At 40.8% G+C, this 20,324-nt stretch overlaps 1 protein-coding gene across 14 annotated transcripts in view; it reads right to left on the bottom strand.

The window, feature by feature from the left end:
* Positions 1–20,324, bottom strand: part of DOCK3 (dedicator of cytokinesis 3) — a 600,629-nt gene that overhangs the window by 39,154 nt on the left and 541,151 nt on the right. For 12 of the 14 annotated variants that reach the window (XM_019416991.2, XM_019416982.2, XM_019416983.2 and 9 more), the window contains 6 exons: positions 20,080–20,180; positions 19,758–19,816; positions 17,163–17,311; positions 3,250–3,335; positions 630–656; positions 397–492 (listed from right to left, as the gene is read on the bottom strand). In XM_019416991.2, coding sequence (XP_019272536.1) covers positions 397–492; positions 630–656; positions 3,250–3,335; positions 17,163–17,311; positions 19,758–19,816; positions 20,080–20,180 — 518 coding nt within the window. The remainder of the gene's footprint in view (positions 1–396; positions 493–629; positions 657–3,249; positions 3,336–17,162; positions 17,312–19,757; positions 19,817–20,079; positions 20,181–20,324) is intronic. The other 2 variants (XM_019416979.2, XM_019416981.2) reach the window with 1 other exon arrangement.

Here is a 20,324-nt window from a genome sequence, read left to right as displayed (position 1 = left end):
CCTGCTGTGTCACACTTCTGTACTGGGTGATATTTCCCCGCCCATCTGTCATATGGCTCTCAGGAACACAGCACAAAGGACCTACAGTTGTTTGCTGCATTGCTCTGAGCTGTGACCTTTCTGGATGGAAACCTGCGTGTCCCTGGGATGCCTCCTGGATATATGTGCTCACATATCAGGGGGGATCCTAGGAAGCCCTGGCCTACCCCTGGGAGAGGACTCTTTCCCTCTCTTTGGCCATCACTAGATTCCCAATGACTGATGATGGCACCCAAACCAGAAGAGTCCTCCCCCTGAAGGCCACATGGTTTCAATTTTAAGGTCAGAGGATGTCCTTGCTGAGGCAAGTATCCTGATCAGACAAAAGGTCAGATAGGTAGGTGCCGGAGAAGATACCTGTAGTCAAGAAGGCGTTCCATGAGGCGGGTGACTGAGGTCACAAAGGAAATGCCGGTTTCACGCCATGTTTCCTGTTCAACCTTCTCCAGTAGGCTATTAGTGGGAGGGTGGAGGGAAACAAACACAGTATACAATTTATGAGCCTTCCTTGGGCACAAAAGTGAGGTCCCAGAGCCCATGGAGCCTGTGATGGATCTGGAGACAGAAGACTTACCACACTACAGTCTTACCTGGGGTAGGGCCCAAACAGCTGGGTTCTACTCCATGCAGCAGAAAGCAAAGACAAGGTGATTACTGAACTGGCAGGAACAGATGAGCATATTTTCCATTTTCCTGTATAAGTTCCTAAGGATGCCAATGAACTGAGGAAGGGGTTTTAAAGCCCCAGCCCTTTAGGTGTATGCTGTGAGGTTTGTTCTAAAACAGCAGATGAATAAGAGCCCACTGAGGATGGATCTGGCTTTGCAGTTGGCCAACTACCTCCATCACCACTCAGAGGCATCCTCAGCAAACATACAAACTCAACTTTTCATGTAAATCAAGGAAAAGGTTCCGACTAGTCTTGAGGGCCCAGTATGAAGGGCAGTGAGTGAAACTAGGAGTTATACCTGGTCATCTCCACTGTCAGGGGATGTTTCCAAGTGAAAATTGCCAGAGCCAAGAGCTAAATGCCCAGGTCCTTTTCTCATTTGCCAGCCCATGCTCCTGGCACCTCAGGGTAGCCTCTGGCTTCTCTGCCTTCCCACAGACCTCTCCTAGAGGATGATGACCTAGAATTTCTGCTTGCTCTAGTGATGAGCCCAGGTCCAGGTCTCATTCCTGATTCCTTTCTACACTGTCCCTCACTCCCTAAAAGTCATGAAAGTCACCTGGAGTGGCAGGCCCAGCTAAAAGCCCAGCACTGGGTACTCCCACTCACAACCTGGCTGCTGTTAATGCTGCCATGACGGCGACAGTCTTCCCCACACAGAGTATACGGCCTGAGCTGAGGCTTCTGGGAAAGTGAGGGTTTCCCATGTGACCTATATTACTAGAGAGAGAAGGCACACCATTGCTCTGGCCTCTGAGCTGTGTGGATGAAGCCACTGTGTCAGTATTTCCCAAACTATTCTCCAGAGCTCTGCTGTCCTGGAGGACCAAGAAAGGTGTTCTGCGAGCAAACAAGCCTGGGAAATGCTGATCACTACACACTCCTGTCAGAGATATTTCACATCTTTCTGCCTATTAAAGGCTTTGCTAAGTCCTGTAATAGAGGTCTGCTCAATTTTGTTTAATTGAATCTTTTCTGAACTGACCACTTACTTTTTTCCCCCAGCAACTTCCCCAAAACACAAATTGGGAAATGCTGCTTTATGGTTCTCGGAAATTTTCAGTCCTCAAACATGATTTAGAAGAGTTTATGAAACACTATTTGGTCAGGTAATTAGTAAGTGCAAGTTATTTGTGTGCTTTTTCCTTTGTAGTAAAATCATCTGTTAGTGACTTAGGAAGAGATTTCTCTGCATTATTTCCACAGTTAGAAACATCTTTAGCTAAAAGAAAAATACTAAGGTATAGATTCATTTACACAAATTATACTTACTTAAATTTCATAAATTCACATTTTGTGTGACTCATTAAGGAACAAAGTGGGTAGGATATAGTAGAAAGATTCCCCCTTCTTGAAATTGGAAGATCTGAGTCCTCCCCCCAGATCGGCTTTTCACAGGTCATTCAACCGAGGGCATGCTAACACTTTCCTCATCTCAGTTTCACCACCTTTAGTCATGAAGATAATTTCTGCCCTGCTCACTTCACAGGTGTGTTGTGAGGATTAAGTAAGAAATGTCAACACATTTGTACACTGTAAAGTTCTAAGCAAGTGTACAGTATTATTATTGGAAAAATATGTTATAGGCTTGTCTTCAAAATGGCATGAAAACAAAGAAAATATTAAAGCTGGAAATAATGAGTGAGATGGGAGGGGACTCTAGAGCTATAAAAGTCTAAAGATTTTGTTTTTTTGGAAGATAAAATGTCCAGCATCACTATCTATCTGGGAGAATCATGGCTCTCCTGAGTCCCTCCTTTGGACTTAGCCCTGTGGCAAAGACTCTTGGCCTCCAACATTTCAAGACAGGAGCTATGAGGGGCGCCTGGGTGGCTCAGTCGGTTAAGCGTCCGACTTTGGCTCAGGTTGATCTTGCGGTCCGTGAGTTTGAGCCCCGCATCGGGCTCTGTGCTGACAGCTCAGAGCCTGGAGCCTGTTTCAGATTCTGTGTCTCCCTCTTTCTGACCCTCCCCTGTTCATGCTCTGTCTCTCTGTGTCTTAAAAATAAATAAATGTTAAAAAAAAAAGACAGGAGCTATGAATGTAGACCTGGGAAAATCCCTGACATCACTCAGTACAAACACCCTGTTTCACAAACAGGGAAACTGTCCTGGAGAGTGGGCACAACTTTTAAAGTCACAAGATCCATGGTAGTGTTTTTTCAAGTTGATTGTACCATCTTATGAAGCAAGGATTTAACTTTTTACCTCTCAGAAATGCCAGCACTGAGCCCTCAGAGAGTCCCCATGGGCTGTGTGCCCAACTGGATACAGTGCATGCTATGAAGACATATAAAGACCCTTTTCCTATCAGCAAATCTAAGAGCTCAGAGTTACCGCCTGTCTCTACCTCTTTAGTCAACTATGGCAATCCCTGAGAGCTTGCTGCCATAATGCCACCGTCCTATTGACTAGGAACAATCTAGGTCACTCCTGATACTCACCCTCTGAAGCCCAGCCAGCATGGGTTGCACCCCTACCCCTCATCAGCCCATTTCACCCCCTCCCCCAGTGTGGGGTGCTTGGGCTAAAGCAGCTTACAGCAGGCCGAAGAGCTCTCTGTAACTCTCGTCGCCTTTCCCTTCTGACACCATGCTGTCCAGCTTGTCAATCAGCTCAGCCTCCACCTAGAGGGAAGCAGAGACTTCATGAACCCAAGCTGACCTCAGAGGAAGATTGGGAAATCTAGCTCCTACCACAGGTGAGAATGGCTGGGAACTGCTTCCTGATTTTATCCTTGTACCAAATAAATCCAAGGGAAGGCAGGACCTCATCTACAGCACCAAGAAACCACTCTGCCCCCTTGATTAGGAAGGCTCCCCACTCCAGTGGTTTAAAGTTGGAACTTACACACCTCAGATACTCTTTTCCCAGTCTAGGGTCAAAAGGCAAGGATTCCATGGAAAGAAAAGTATTTTGGATACAAAAGAGGTCTTTGTCAAGTGTTTCTCTTTCTTAAAAAAATGTACACTCAAAAGAAATTGTGTGAGTAAAATACATTTGGTTAGAACTTTACCCTCTAGTCAGCCAGTCACAAAGGAAGCTTGCAGCAGGGCTAGCCCTTACTCGAATGACTGACATGATTCTGAGTTGAGCAAGGTATGAGTGTATCCTTCAGAGATTCTACTTCAGGATAAAAAGCTCCACTGTTTGTCCCCATAGGACCTAGAGCCCTTGGGGCTGCTGCCTCGCCACTGCCTCATCACTGGGGCACCTGCATTTGTTACTGAATTCTTAAACCGTGAGGAGCAATACTGTACTTTTTCCTACCCAACTGATCTGCAAGGTGTTCAGCAGTGCTCAGGCACTTCCAACAAGCCTCACTGGATTTACTCTGAGGTGAGAAATTAGTCATAAGTGATGTGAGATAAAAGTCTTTTAAACCCCTCATTAGCCTTTAAAATGTGGTACTGGGAGCACCTGGGTGGCTCAGTTGGTTGAGTGTCTGACGTCGGCTCAGGTCATGATCCCACTGCTCGTGAGTTTGAGCCCTGCATCAGGCTCTGCTGACAGCTCAGAGCCTGGAGCCTGCTTTGGATTCTGTGTCTCCTTCTCTCTGTCCCTACTCTGCTCCCACTGTCTCTCTCTCTCTCAAAAGTAATAAACATTAAAGAAAAAATTAAAAATTTTTCATGTAGTATTGTGGCACCTCACACCACTCAAGAGTGGCTAAAATTAACAACTCAGGAAACAACAGATGTTGATGAGGATGTGGAAAAAGGGTAACTCTCTTGCACTGTTGGTGGGAATGCAAACTGGTGCAGCCACTCTGGAAAACAGTGTGGAGGCTCCTCAAAAAATTGAAAACAGAATTACACTATGACCCAGCAAGAACACTACTGGGAATTTATCCAAAGGAAACAGCGTTCTGATTCATAGGGGTACATGCACCCTAATATTCATAGCAGTGCTATCAACAATAGCCAAATTATGGAAAGAGTCCAAATGTCCATCAAGTGATGAATGGATAAAGAAAATGTGGTTTATATATACAATGGAATACTACTAAGTGATGAAAAAGAATGAAATCTTGCCATTTGCAACGAGGATGGAACTGGAGGGTAGTATGCTAAGTGAAATAAGAGAAACTCAGTCAGACAAAGACAGATATATGTTTTCACTCATATGTGGAATTTGAGAAACTTAACTGAAGGCCATGGAGGAAGGGAAGGAAAAAAAAATAGTTACAAACAGAGAGGGAGGGAGGCAAACCATAAGAGACTCTTAAATACAGAGAACAAACTGAGGGGTTGATGGGGGTAGGGGAAATGAGTGATGGGCATTGAGGAGGGCACTTGGGATGAGTACTGGGTGTTGTATGTAAGTGATGAATCATGGAAATCTACTCCCAAATCCAAGAGAACACTGTATATACTGTATGTTAGCTAGTTTGACAATAAATCATATTAAAAAAATAAATGTGGTATTTTGGTATTATTTATATAAATACTTCATATAAACAAAGAGGCATGGCTGCTTTTAATAATGAGCTATAACAGAAGCATTTTCTCACTTCACATAGGGCCAAAGAGTCCTAAAGCAATGAAGTTATAAAAAAATAATTGAATTAGAAAATTCATTGTAGGCAATTATGGTTTCTGAACCCCTTCAGCAGGAAATGAGAATGGATGAATAAATGTGGCTCTGTTTACAGTGGTCTGCTCCGCAGAGACTGTCGTACATTCATGTATGGCCTGATGAGTCAGCTGCTTTAATATGCATTTCAGAGAAAGAAAATCTGAGACCAGGGGTCCTTAGGGATTGATGCCATGTCTTTCTCTGTGTGGAGAAGAGACTTCAGCAGGGACTTGCCTGGGGTCATGTAAAGTCAGATAGAGCCAGGACCAGAGGCCAAGGGATCTCATTCTCAGTTCAAATCTTGTCTCTTCTTACTGGGTCAATCAGTGGCCCACAAGCCTCCCAGGGGAAGAAGGGTCTGTTTATAACAAGGGATCTCTCTTCAAACATGCAGGTATAGGTAGATTGTGTTTTCCAGGACACGGCAAATAGGGGAAAGGGACCTGGAGCAGCAGGGGGTATGACTGTGTAAACATGGGTGCAGTAGTTCCCTTGAATTCTCAAAATGGGCCCCTGGGCTAGCAGTATCAGTCATTAGATATCATTAGAAATGAAGATTCTCAGGCTCCCAGTGGATCATAAACTTGGGAAAAGGAGAAGCAATCTGTTTCAATAAGCCCTCCCAGTTGTGATGCCTATTCAAGTGTTAGAACTTCTGTATTAGGCAGAGGAGTTGGTGATGGGAGGATATGGGGATATTGATTCATCACCCTCTATAGTGCTGATAAAGGGAGAAGTTATTAGGAGAAACTGAGAAATCCAAAACAAGTAATGCTGCAGATCAATGTATGCAAAACCAATGTCTTTAAGTCAAATAAAATGCTAAGTTCTTCAAATGTATCGTGTCATGGGGTACCTGGGTGGCTCAGGAAGTTAAGTGTCCGACTTTGGCTCAGGTCATGATCTCAAGGTTCCTAGGTTTGAGCCCTATGTCGGGCTCTGAGCTGACAGCTCGGAGCCTGGAGCCTGCTTTAGATTCTGTGTCTCTCTCTCTCTCTGCCCCTTCCCCACTCACACTGTTTCTCTCTCTCTCAAAAATAAATATTAAAAAAAATATATATCATGTCATAGTTGGTAATATTGACAATTTTGGGTTTTCAGAATTACTTTTATTCTATGGAATCAATATTCCTGAAGTGACAAGTGACATCTTATTATACATTCAACAAATATTTGTCCTGTGACAACCAGCTGCCTACTTCAGGGCAAGATATTTACTTCTCTAAGCTTATATTTCCTTGTTTGTGAAGCAGTAATGGTGGTTAACAGTCTTCTTTGGTGTCCCTGTGCTCTAGCTCTTAGAAGTGCTCAATAAATGTTAACTTTGATTTTCATCTCCATGAATCTAACATGTCTCAGGGACTACGTTGGGTTCTAAGGAAAAATGCACAAGAAACAGCCATGGTGTCCAATACCTAGCTCATCATCTGGTAGAGGAGGCAGGGACAACAGCTAACACAGGCCAGCATGGTCAGTGCTTGGTGTGGGGCACACAGAAAGGGTAGCCTGCAGTCTGAGACGTCAAAGAACAGCAGAGTTGTGAGAAGTGGGGTTGTAAGAATGTAATTAATCTCTAACTTATAAAGGGAGACCTATAAGACTAGTCACAGACCTATCTACTGAAACTTGGCAGGCCAGAAAGGAATGGCAGGAAATCTTCAATGTGATGAACAGAAAAAAATATGTGGCTGAGAATCCTTTATCCAGCAAGTCTGTCATTTAGAATACAAGGAGAGATAAAGGTCTTCCCAAACAAACAAACACTGAAGGATTTCATCACCACTAAACCAGCCCTATGAGAGATCCTAAGGGGGATTCTGTGAGTGAAATGTTGCAAGGACCACAAAGTACCAGAGACATCACCACAAGCATGAAACCTACAGACATCACAATGACTCTAAACCCATATCTTTCCATAATAACACTGAATGTAAATGGACTAAATGCTCCAACCAAAAGACATAGGGTATCAGAATGGATAGAAAAACAAGACCCATCTATTTGCTGTCTACAAGAGACTCATTTTAGACCTGAGGACACCTTCAGATTGAAAGTGAGGGGATGGAGAACTATCTATCATGCTACTGGAAGTCAAAAGAAAGCTGAAGTAGCCATACTTATATCAGACAAACTAGACTTTAAATTAAAGGCTGTAACAAGAGATGAAGAAGGGCATTATATAATAATTACAGGGTCTATCCATCAGGAAGAGCTAACAATTATAAATGTCTATGTGCCGAATATGGGAGCCCCCAAATATATAAAACAATCACAAACATAAGCAACCTTATTGATAAGAATCTGGTAACTGCAGGGGACTTTAATACTCCACCTACAACAATGGATAGATCATCTAGACACAGGATCAATAAAGAAACAAATAAAGAAACAATGATACACTGGATCAGATGGACTTGACAGATATATTTAGAACTCTGCATCCCAAAGCAACAGAATATACTTTCTTCTCCAGTGCACGTGCAACATTCTCCAAGATAGATCACATACTGGGTCACAAATCAGCCCTTCATAAATATACAAGAATTGAGATCATACCATGCATACTTTCAGACCACAATGCTATGAAGCTTGAAATCAACCACAGGAAAAAGTCTGGAAAACCTCCAAAAGCATGGAGGTTAAAGAAGACCCTACTAAAGAATGAAGGGGTCAACCAGGCAATTAGAGAAGAAATTTAACAATATATGGAAACAAATGAAAATGAAAATACAACAATCCAAATGCTTTGGGATGCAGCAAAGGTAGTCCTGAGAGGAAAATACATTGCAATCCAGGCCTATCTCAAGAACCAAGAAAAATCCCCAATACAAAATCTAACAGCACACCTAAAGGATACAGAAGCAGAACAGCACAAACCCAGCAGAAGAAGACACCCCAAACCCAGCAGAAGAAGAGAAATAATAAAGGTCAGAGCAGAAATAAACAATATAGAATCTAAAAAAAACTGTAGAGCAGATCAATGAAACCAAGAGTTGGTTTTCTTGAAAAAATAAACAAAATTGATAAACCTCTAGCCAGGCTTCTCAAAAAGAAAAGGGAGAGAACCCAAAAGGATAAAATCATGAATGAAAATGGAATCATTACAACCAATCCCTCAGAGATACAAGCAATTATCAGGGAATACTATGAAAAATTATATGCCAACAAACTGGACAACCTGGAAGAAATGGACAAATTCCTAAGCACCCACACTCTTCCAAAACTCAAACAGTAAGAAATAGAAAACTTGAACAGATCCATATCCAGTGAAGAAATTGAATCAGTTATCAAAAATCTCCCAACAAATAAGAGTCCAGGACCAGATGGCTTCCCTGGGGAATTCTACCAGACATTTATTTATTTATTGATTTTTATTTAAAAAATTTTTTTCAATATATGAAATTTATTGTCAAATTGGTTTCCATACAACACCCAGTGCTCATCCCAAAAGGTGCCCTCCTCAATACCCATCACCCACCCTCCCCTCCCTCCCACCCCTCGTCAACCCTCAGTTTGTTCTCAGAGTTTTAGAGTCCCTTATGCTTTGGCTCTCTTCCACTCTAACCTCTTTTTTTTTTTCCTTCCCCTCCCCCATGGGTTTCTGTTAAGTTTCTCAGGATCCACATAAGAGTGAAACCATATGGTATCTGTCTTTGTCTATATGGCTCATTTCACTTAGCATAACACTCTCCAGTTCCATCCATGTTGCTACAAAGGGCCATATTTCATTCTTTCTACCAGACATTTAAAGCAGAGATAATACCTATCCTTTTCAAGCTATTCCAAAAAATAGAAAGGGAAGGAAAACTTCCAGACTCATTCTATGAAGCCAGCATTACTTTGATTCCTAAACCAGAGACCCAGCAAAAAAAGAGAACTGCAGGCCAATATCCCTGATGAATATGGATGCAAAAACTCTCGATAAGATACTAGCAAGTCAAATTCAACAGCATATAAAAAGAATTATACACCATGATCAAGTGGGATTCATTCCTGGGCTGCAGGGCTGGTTCAACATTCGCAAATCAATCAATGTGATACATCACATTAATAAAAGAAAAGGTAAGAACCGTATGATCCTGGCAATCGATGCAGAAAAGGCCTTTGACAAAGTTCAGCATCGTTTCTTAATAAAAACCCTCGAGAAAGTCGGGATAGAAGGAACATACTTAAACATCATAAAAGCCATTTATGAAAAGCCCACAGCTAATATCATCCTCAATGGGGAAAAACTGAGAGCTTTTTCCCTGAGATCAGGAACACGACAGGGATGTCCACTCTCACCGCTGTTGTTTAACATAGTGTTGGAAGTGCTAGCATCAGCAATTAGACAACAAAAGGAAATCAAAGCCATCAAAAATGGCAAAGATGAAGTCAAGCTTTCACTTTTTGCAGATGACATGATATTATACATGGAAAACCTGACAGACTCCACCAGAAGTCTGCTAGAACTGACACATGAGTTCAGCAAAGTTGCAGGATACAAAATCAATGTACAGAAATCAGTTGCATTCTTATACACTAACAATGAAGCAACAGAAAGACAAATAAAGAAACTGATCCCATTCACAATTGCACCAAGAAGCATAAAATACCTAGGAATAAACCTAACCAAAGATGTAAAAGATCTGTCTGCTGGAAACTACAGAAAGCTTATGAAGGAAATGGAAGAAGATATAAAGAAATGGAAAAACATTCCTTGCTCATGGATTGGAAGAATAAATATTGTCAAAATGTCAATACTACCCAAAGCTATCTACACATTCAATGCAATCCCAATCAAAATTGCACCAGCATTCTTCTCGAAACTAGAACAAGCAATCCTAAAATTCATATGGAACCACAAAAGGCCCTGAATAGCCAAAGTAATTTTGAAGAAGAAGACCAAAGCAGGAGGCATCAAAATCCCAGACTTTAGCCTCTACTACAAAGCTGTAATCATCAAGACAGCATGGTATTGACACAAAAACAGACACATAGACCAATGGAATAGAATAGAAACCCCAGAAGTAGACCCACAAACGTATGGCCAACTAATCTTTGACAAAGCAGGAAAGAACATCCAATGGAAAAAAGACAGTCTCTTTAACAAATGGTGCTGGGAGAACTGGACAGCAACATGCAGAAGATTGAAACTAGACCACTTTCTTACACCATTAACAAAAATAAACTCAAAATGGATAAAGGACCTGAATGTGAGAGAGGAAACCATCAAAACCCTAGAGGAGAAAGCAGGAAAAGACCTCTCTGACCTCAGCCATAGCAATTTCTTACTTGGCACATCCCCAAAAGCAAGGGAATTAAAAGCAAAAATGAACTACTGGGACCTTATAAAGATGAAAAGCTTCTGCACAGCAAAGGAAACAACCGACAAAACTAAAAGGCAACCAACGGAATGGGAAAAGATATTTGCAAATGACATGTCGGACAAAGGGCTAGTATCTAAAATCTATAAAGAGCTCACCAAACTCCACACCCGAAAAACAAATAACCCAGTGAAGAAATGGGCAGAAAACATGAATAGACACTTCTCTAAAGAAGACATCCGGATGGCCAACAGGCACATGAAAAGATGCTCAATGTCACTCCTCCTCAGGGAAATACAGATCAAAACTACACTCAGATACCACCTCACGCCTGTCAGAGTGGCTAAAATGAACAAATCAGGAGACTATAGATGCTGGCAAGGATGTGGAGAAACGGGAACCCTCTTGCACTGTTGGTGGGAATGCAAATTGGTGCAGCCTCTCTGGAAAACAGCATGGAGGTTCCTCAAGAAATTAAAAATAGAACTACCCTATGACCCAGCAATAGCACTGGTAGGAATTTACCCAAGGGATACAGGAGTGCTGATGCATAGGGGCACTTGGACCCCAATGTTTATAGCAGCACTTTCAACAATAGCCAAATTATGGAAAGAGCCTAAATGTCCATCAACTGATGAATGGATAAAGAAATTGTGGTTTACATACACAATGGAGTACTACGTGGCAATGAGAAAGAATGAAATATGGCCTTTTGTAGCAATGTGGATGGAACTGGAGAGTGTTATGCTAAGTGAAATAAGTCATACAGAGAAAGAAAGACACCATATGTTTTCACTCCTATGTGGATCCTGAGAAACTTAACAGAAGACCATGGGGGATGGGAAGGAAAAAGATAAAAAAAAGGTTAGAGGGGGAGGGAGCCAAAACATAAGAGACTGGTAAAAACAAGAAACTGAGGGCTGATGCGGGGGTGGAAGGGAGGGGAGGGTGGGTGAGGGGTGCTGAGGAGGGCACCTGTTGGGATGAGCACTGGGTATTGTATGGAAACCAATTTGACAATAAATTTCATATTAAAAAAAAAAGAACCTAATTAAGGAAGCCTCTTTGACCCTGGAATTACAATTGAGAAGTTTATCTCAGAGAATAATTAGGAATGGATATGTGTTTTGCAATATTAACAACAACAATTTGGAATGAACTTATGTTTCTAAAACTAGGAGCTGACTAAATACATTGTGGGGTAGGCCATGCAATGGACTACTGTGTAGCCTCTAAACTGAGTGCAGGACAGAGGATCATGAACTGACATGAAGAGATGGTGATGAAAACATGTTACTAAAAAGGGGAGATTAAAAGTCAATACACACAATGGCCCCTGAACCCCAATATACACAATGATTCCATTTTTTAACTTAAAAACCTCTACGTACGGGGAAAAAACAGTCTAAAAAGACATACCCTGTCTCCCCCACAAGTTACTAAAATAGTAGGATTATGGATTAAATTTTTTCATTATAGCTTATCTGAATTTTAATTTTTCTACATTAAATACCTATTGTTTTTATAATTAGAAGAAATATTTTTAGTAGGTGGGAAGAAGTAGGGGAGTAGTTAACAGAGCCAAAGCTGTGGATAGCACAACTGTAATCAAGACAAAAATTTTGGTAATTTGGTTATGGGTGGTATTTTTTTCTTAACATTTAAAAAAATGTTTATTTACTTATTTTGAGAGTGAGAGAGAGCAGGGGAGGGGAAGAGAGAGAGGGAGAGAGAGAAAATCCCAAGCAGGCTCCACACTGTCAGTGCAGAGTCCGACATGGGGCTCGAATTCACGAACTGTGAAATAATGACCTGAGCCAAAATCAAGAATGGAACACTTAACTGACCAAGCCACCCAGGTGCCCCAAAGGTTATGGGTGTTCTTGCAGAGAGCAACTTCAACAGAAGTGGGTATACAATACATATTAGACTGGATGGATAGGAGGGTGGGAAATGGAAATGTGGGGATGAAAGGAGTAGACCACTTTTTTTTTTTTAATATGAACTTTATTGTCAAATTGGTTTCCATACAATACCCAGTGCTCATCCCAACAGGTGCCCTCCTCAATACCCATCACCCACCTTCTCCTCCCTCCCACCCTCCATCAACCCTCAGTTTCTTGTTTTTAAGAGTCTCTTATGTTTTGGCTCCCTCCCTCTCTAACCTTTTTTTTTTCTTTTTCCTTCCCTTCCCCCATGGTCTTCTGTTAAGTTTCTCAGGATCCACATAGGAGTGAAAACATATGGTGTCTGTCTTTCTCTGTATGACTTATTTCACTTAGCATAACACTCTCCAGTTCCATCCACATTGCTACAAAAGGCCATATTTCATTCTTTCTCATTGCCACGTAGTACTCCATTGTGTATATAAACCACAATTTTTTTTATCCATTCATCAGTTGATGGACATTTAGGCTCTTTCCATAATTTGGCTATTGTTGAAAGTGCTGCTATAAACATTGGGGTACAAATGCCCCTATGCATATCCAATGGAAAAAAGACAGTCTCTTTAACAAATGGTGCTTGGAAAACTGGAAAGCCACAAGTAGACCACTTTTTAAAAATATTTGGTGGCAAAGGGAAGCAGCAGCAAGATTTTGCTTACCAGAGTCAAAAAGGTTTACATGGCTTGCTTGATATCAATTTTTCATGATAGTCTTTTTTTAAAGTTTATTTATTTCGAGAGAGAGAAAGAGAGAGAGAGACAGAATGAGTGCACGTGTGCAAGCGGGGGAGGGGCAGAGAGAGGGTGAGAGAATTCCAGGTTCCGTGCTGCCAGCGTGAAGCCCAACACGGGGTTCAATTCCACAAACTGTGAGATCATCACCTGAGCTGAAATCAAGAGTCAGATACTTAACTGACTGAGCTGTCCAGGAACCCTACGATAGCCTTAATGAGGGAAAGAACACAACTTAACAGCTGAGTCTTAAAGTGTGAGAAATGAGTTCCAACTTAGTCTTCCACAAAGTTATCCTTCTTTATTCACTAGTCGTAATGGTGGAATACAGCCTAGACCCTCTTTTAACAAACTCAGTGACCCATGGTGCAGTTCTGCAATGTCATCTGCTTCTCCATAACTAGGTTCTCTCATCAGGCAGTTGTACATTTTGCATAATTTAGAAGGTTGTGAAAAAAAAGAAAATTAAGTTCTTTTCTGTTTGAAGTTATTATTTTCTGAAGAAATGAAGGCATTAGAGTTGCACACTCCAAAAATGGATTCTTATGTTAAATACTATTTACCCATGATAAAGAACATTTATAAAAAACCTACAACTAGCTAGCATCATACTTAATTGTGAAACACCAAATACTTCCCCTGAAGATTAAGAGCAAAGCAAGGATGTCCACTCTCATCACTCTTATTTAACACCAGACCAGAGGTCCTAGCCAGTGCAATGAAGTAGAAAAAAAAAATAAGGGGCATACAGATTAGAAAGGAAGAAATAAAACTGTCTCTGTTTGAAAGTGATAGGATTAGAGCACTGGGTATTGTATGGAAACCAATTTGACAAGAAATTTCATAAAAAAATGAAAGTGATAGGATTAACTAAATAGAAAATCCCAAAGAATCTCCAAAACCTTCTACAGCTAATAAGTAAGTTTAGCAAGGGTGCAGGATATAATATTAATATACAAAACAACTGTATTTCTATGTACTAGCAACAAACAACTGGAAAGTAAAATTTAAAAATCAGAATAATTTATAATAGCACCAAAACCCAGGAAATACTTAACATATAAATCTAACAACATGTACAAATCTGTATGCTGAAACTATAAAACATTAATGAAAAAATAAAAGAATACCTAAAAAATGGAAAGATATATTGCCTTAATGGACTAGAAGTATGATTAAGTATTACTAAGATATCAATTCTTTCCAATTTGATCTACAGATTATAATGCAATCTCAACCAAAATCTCAGCAGTAATTTCTGCAGATATTGACATGCTAATTCTGAGACTTAAAAGAAAAGGAACTGGAATAGGTAAGACAATACTGAAAAAAAAAATTTGGAGAATTCACACCGCTTGATTTTAAGACTATGAAGCTACCATAATCAAGACTGTGTGGGAATGGTGAAAGGTAAGACATAGATCAATGGAAAGACTGGAGAACTGTATACTATGTACATGTGGAGAGAACTGTACACATACAGTGAACTGATTTTTGACAAAGAATAGTTTTTCTCTTAACAAAGGTGTTGGACCTCCATGTGTGAAAAGGAAAAAAAAAGTCTTGACCCATACTTCACATCTTACACAAAGCCTACCTCAAAATAGGTAATAGATCTAAATATAAAATTATAAAACCTCTAGAAGAAACACAGGAGAAAAAATTTCATGGTCCTGGGCAAAGATTTCTCAGATATGATCTCAAAAGCATGATCTATAGAAGAAAACCATTGATAAAATGGATTGCATAAGAATTAAAAATTTTCATTCTGTGAAAGACACTATTGTAAGTGGGAAGCCAAGCTAAAGACTGGGAGGAAATATTTGTAAATCATATATTCAACAAAAGACTTACATCTAGAATACATAAAGAACCCTCAAACTCAACAATAGGAAAACAAATAACCCAATTAAAATGAATACAAGTTTTGAATAACCATTTCACCAAAGAAGATATAAAGACAGAAACACATTAAAAGATGCTCAACATCATTAATCATTAAAGAAATGGAAATTAAAACCACCAAGATATACAACTATGTATCTATTAGAATGGCTAAAAAACACACACAAAGAGATGATATCAAATTCTGATGAGCATATGGACTAAAACTCTCATACAATGCTGCTGGGATTTCAAATTTGCAGCAATGTGGATGGAACTGGAAGGTATTATGCTAAGTGAAATAAGTCCATCAGAGAAAGACAGATATATGTATTCACTCATATGTGGATCTTGAGAAACTTAACAGAAGACCATGGGCGAAGGGAAGGGGAAAAAAAAGTTACAGAGAGGGAGGGAGGCAAACCATAAGAGGCTCTTAAGGACTGAGAACAAACCGAGGGTAGATGGGGAGTGGAGGAGGGGAAAGTGGGTGATGGGCACGAAGGAGGGCACCTGTTGGGATGAGCACTGGGTGTTGTATGTAAGCCAATTTGACAATAAATTATATTAAAAAAAAAGAAAAAATGGCATAGCCATTTGGGAATAAAATTTGATAGCATCTTATAAAGTTAAACATACATTTACAATAGCCAACAATCCTATTCCTAGAAATTTACCTAAGAAAAATGAAAGTTTATATTCATACAAAAACCTGTAAAGAAATATTTTTAATAGCTTTATTCATAACCAACAAAAAGTGGAAATAGTGCAAATGTCTTTGAAATAGTGAATAACTGCAATGGAATACCACTCAGCAACAGAAAAATTGGTAAGTGCAACAACATGGATGAACCTCTGGATGGCATTATGCTGAGTGAAAGAAGTCAGACTCAAAAGGCTACATTCTACATTATTTCATTCAAATGACATTCGGGAAAAGGCACACCTACAGTGATGGAGAACAGACTGTCATAGGTTAAAGGTAGGGGGAAGGTTTGACTACAAAATGGTAGCATGATGGAATTCTTAGGAATTTCAAAAATCTTGATTGTGGTGGTGGTTACATGACTATGTGTTTACCAAAATTTACAGAACTTTAAATCACAAAGAATGAATTCTGCTCTTTGTAAACTTAAAAACAAACAAATAAACAAGTAAGAATTTAAAAATTATTGTCTGTCTGGTCTGTTCCTCACTGTTACAACTACTCACTACAAGACCACTGGTTATCTCAGAGTCACGGGGTTAGGAGGGAGCTTACTGGGAAACTGGTACAGTCTCCAATCCAATACATAAATTTCTTCTAGAGGTCTCCTGGGAGCTTCTGCTTGAGAATCACCAGCAAAGAACTCCCCATCTCCCAAAGCAGGCTAGCTTACACTGGACAGTTCCTGTTGCTAGCAAGTTACTTCTTTTATTAGCTAAAATCAGCTTCCCTACCACTGACCACTATTGGTCCTAGCCCTATTCCTTGGAGCTACACATAAAAAGGCAGGGGCCATCTCCTCTGCCTTAGAGGTGGCAGAAGATATGCATAGAGGAACAGTCTGAAGTGACTAAGTCAGAAGCTAAGGGCTTATACCTTCTGGACCCACCCCTCTGTGCAGGAGTCTATGAAATTCTGGGCTACCATGAGCCATGAGACGTCATATGATCTTGGCTCTAGCCCTAGAAATGCCTGGACCATGCACCAGAGAGGAAGGGTACTATGCTCCCAGGGCCTCTCCTGAATGAAACTTGATCACAGTCTCAGTCACTCTCTCCTTGAACAGAAAATTTCTTTATATCATGTTCATTCCTTTCCTATTATTCTTTTCTGACCTCTAGCTTCATGAAGAGAATCCACAAATCAATTCTGGTCAGCAATTAAGGGAAAACCCTTGAACAGGATTCAAGATGGGCAAGCCAAGATGGGCTGTAGCCATTCCCACTAGAAACATAGTCTGGCCATCTGGATAACCTGCCTGGGCAGAAGGGGTCCATTCAGAGGAGAGAAGTTGTCATCTTACCTGTTTAAAGTTGCCATTTTTCCTCTGCTCCCAGTCCATCATGTCATGAAAGATGGGAATCATGATGTTCCGTACTTCTGGCTGTGGGACCAGTGTCACACCCAGAAAAGGACCAATCATTCCCGGAATAAAGTGGATCTTATGTTCACCTGAACAACAAAACCCAATACATATTAGTTTATGCTTTCTTTGCTCCTTCTATAGAAGCTTCCCAAGTGTGGCCATAGCAGATACTTTCATCTGCCCTGGAAACATTGAGAGGAAAGCAAGCTCTCCCCTATGGCTCTCTGAGATACTCGTTTCCTTGGCTTTTTAGAATTCATAGATAAAACTGGCCCATCCCAGCTAAAACAAATGTTCAACAGGCATAAATTGCCTTTCCAAAGAATTTATGGGGAAACTACCCGAAAATCATTCCAAGGTCAAGGAACAGAGTTCACTACTTTAGACAGAATAGGATTTCTGAGTAACCTATGACAGTTTCATATTGTTCAGCATTTATTTAGCAAGGAGTATTTATCCATTTCTGCTTAAACACAATAAACTATCCCTGGGGTCTCTACCTCTAGCCCAAAGGCATTTAAGAGTTTCTTAAATACTGAGAACAAACTGAGGGTTGATGGGGGTGGGGGAGAGGGGAAAGTGGGTGATAGGCATTGAGGAGGGCACGTGTTGGGATGAGCACTGAGTGTTGCATTGAAACCAACTTTACAATAAATTATATTTAATATAAAAAATAAAAATAAATAAGTGATGAGATTTTCATAGTCCCTGGTCCAGCCACCAGAGGCCTGAAGTTCATGGGCCTCTTCAAAGTCTGTGCTCATGTCTGCCCAAAAGGTTTCCTCCTGAGTTAGCAGGAGCCTCCTGCGCAGCCCTACTTGGACAGAATGGCTCAGGGACTCTGTCTGTGCTCCTCCCCATGTCTGTCCCTTGTCTTCACATTGCACTCTGATGGTAGCACTGCATCTACACAGACTAGACCAGCTCATCCCCCAACATTCTTTCCATGGGAAGTGGGTGATGCAGGCTTCCTTGACTGGCCTGCAATCTGGGGCATGTTCTCAGAAGCCAGGGCCAGTCCTGAGGACTGTGGGACAGAACTTTTCTCTTTCTTGCAGTGGTGGAACAGAGTGAACCATTTTACAGAGCTTTACTTTCAGTCCTTCAGAGTCTATAAAGGAGACAAACTGTGGACCAGTGTAATGATTGCTATAGCCAAGTAAAATCCATTCTTGAGGACCAGAAAATGCCATTTACACGCAAACACACACACACACACACACACACACACACACACACACACACACACAAGATAGAGGCAGGAATAGCTTTACCAGGCAAATTTGGCATCTTTTTTGGTTTCTTCTATTGTGAAAGCCTATCTAAGGGGCCAATATTAGCCCTGAGGCTGATTCTACATATTCCAATCTTGGTATTTGGTACAGTTTATTAGTACCTTGTGTTCCTGGGAATTTCAGAGTCAACTTCAGGGTTAAGACCTATACCCAGACTATGCTGGATGCAGGGTGTAAGAGTACTGAATTGGAAAGCCTGCTTGGTGAAATGTATCCCCACTCACAGAAGGAAGCCCTAATCTTCACTGGCAGGAATGCCTCCCACCTTGTTTGCTGCTTCAGGGTTAGTGACTGAGATGGTTAATGGAGGACTGGGAGATTTTACGACTACCATTCCTAAGGCTTCAGAGGCATGAACTCATTTGAAAACAGTAAGAGCTAGGAAGGGTAATGGCTTTTCAGGGTAACAGCTTCTCTAGTATCCTGAGAGGCCACTCAGAAGCCTATAATACCAAAGGATGGCTCTCCTAGTCACCAGGGCAATACAAGGATTCCACCAAACAATCTGACAATTTCAGATCCAAAGCACTGGGTATTAGAGAAGCTGCTGAAGGAAAGGGAGCTAAAATCAATCTCACCTAGGGGCTGCAATTCCCTTCTTGCATGCAATCTTCGTGCAACTGGTGGCAGAAACCTGATCTGCATGGCCTGAATACCAGAGACCCAAAAGATGTTTCAATATTTATGGAAATGAATAGCTGCCCTTGCTCATGTGCTGAGTATTTCCAAGATCTATGCTTCTGTGCACTTACCATGATGAACACTGAGTAATGTACAGAAATGCTGAATCACTATATTGTACACCTGTAACTAATATAACACTGTATGTTAACTATATTGGGATTAAAATTAAAAACTTAATTAAAAAAAAGATCTATGTTTCTGAGTCTGCCACTTTTGGACTGGGACATGAAGAGTACAGAAGATCTTACTGGCATCAGTTCTTAAGCTGGAAAAAACTCCTAGAGCCTTCATACTCTTCTCCTTTGGACTTTATTTCTCAAAAAAGGGAACGTGCATGTGTGTTACTGGGGTCTTGCTTCTCAGCCTAACTCTCCCTCAAAAAGGCTCCGTGTACATGTGTGGCAACTTCCACCTGAGGTGTTACGTTAAAGATATGTAAAGGTCACTTTGGTCTGAATTAACATCCATAAAACCTGGGGGAAGTTACTAGTCTTATCACTTTTTATTTGGCTATGCAATATGTGGAAGGGAAAAATAGGAAGAAAAGACCTACCCAAATTCTGCCACATGCTGAACAGTTCATAAGCCATCATCACACGCATGTCCCCATACCTGGAAATAATAACACAGGATCCAGCTTTCAGTGGGAGAAAGTTCAGGAAGGTGGGGCTATAAACCCAATAAGGCTAGCACTTCAGCACTGTCTCTAATGCTTCCCCCAGCACTACGTCATTTGGCTGTCAACTGAACTCTCACATTTGGCTCTTTGGAAAGCTACCCAGTGAGAATCTTGTGGACATCTGAGGAACCGCTCATGGAAACATAACCCTATCTGGATGTGTGGTAGGGAGGTGAATAAGAAACATATGTCTTACTTATCTATAATCTTCTTCCTCTTGGCTGAAGTGATGATTTCTAGCTGAAGGCTTGGCTGATTTATGAACAGAACTGCCAGGCTAAAATAAGAATTCCACACCTAGAGAGACAGAGAAAGAGAAAACTTGTGACAGCCCAAGTCTTTAACCTTGCAAGGAGAGATTCTAAATATATGGATGTAGCACAGAATTCATTTTACAATTTTAAGATTTTGGTTTTTTTCCTTTATAAATGTCTTTGCAAA

This window comes from Panthera pardus, unplaced genomic scaffold (assembly GCF_024362965.1).
Source record: "Panthera pardus isolate Hobbes unplaced genomic scaffold, ASM2436296v1 HiC_scaffold_8, whole genome shotgun sequence".
Lineage (NCBI taxonomy): Eukaryota > Metazoa > Chordata > Mammalia > Carnivora > Felidae > Panthera > Panthera pardus.
The sequence above is the reverse complement of the archived record's forward strand: the minus strand, read 5'-3'. Positions and strand labels throughout refer to the sequence as shown.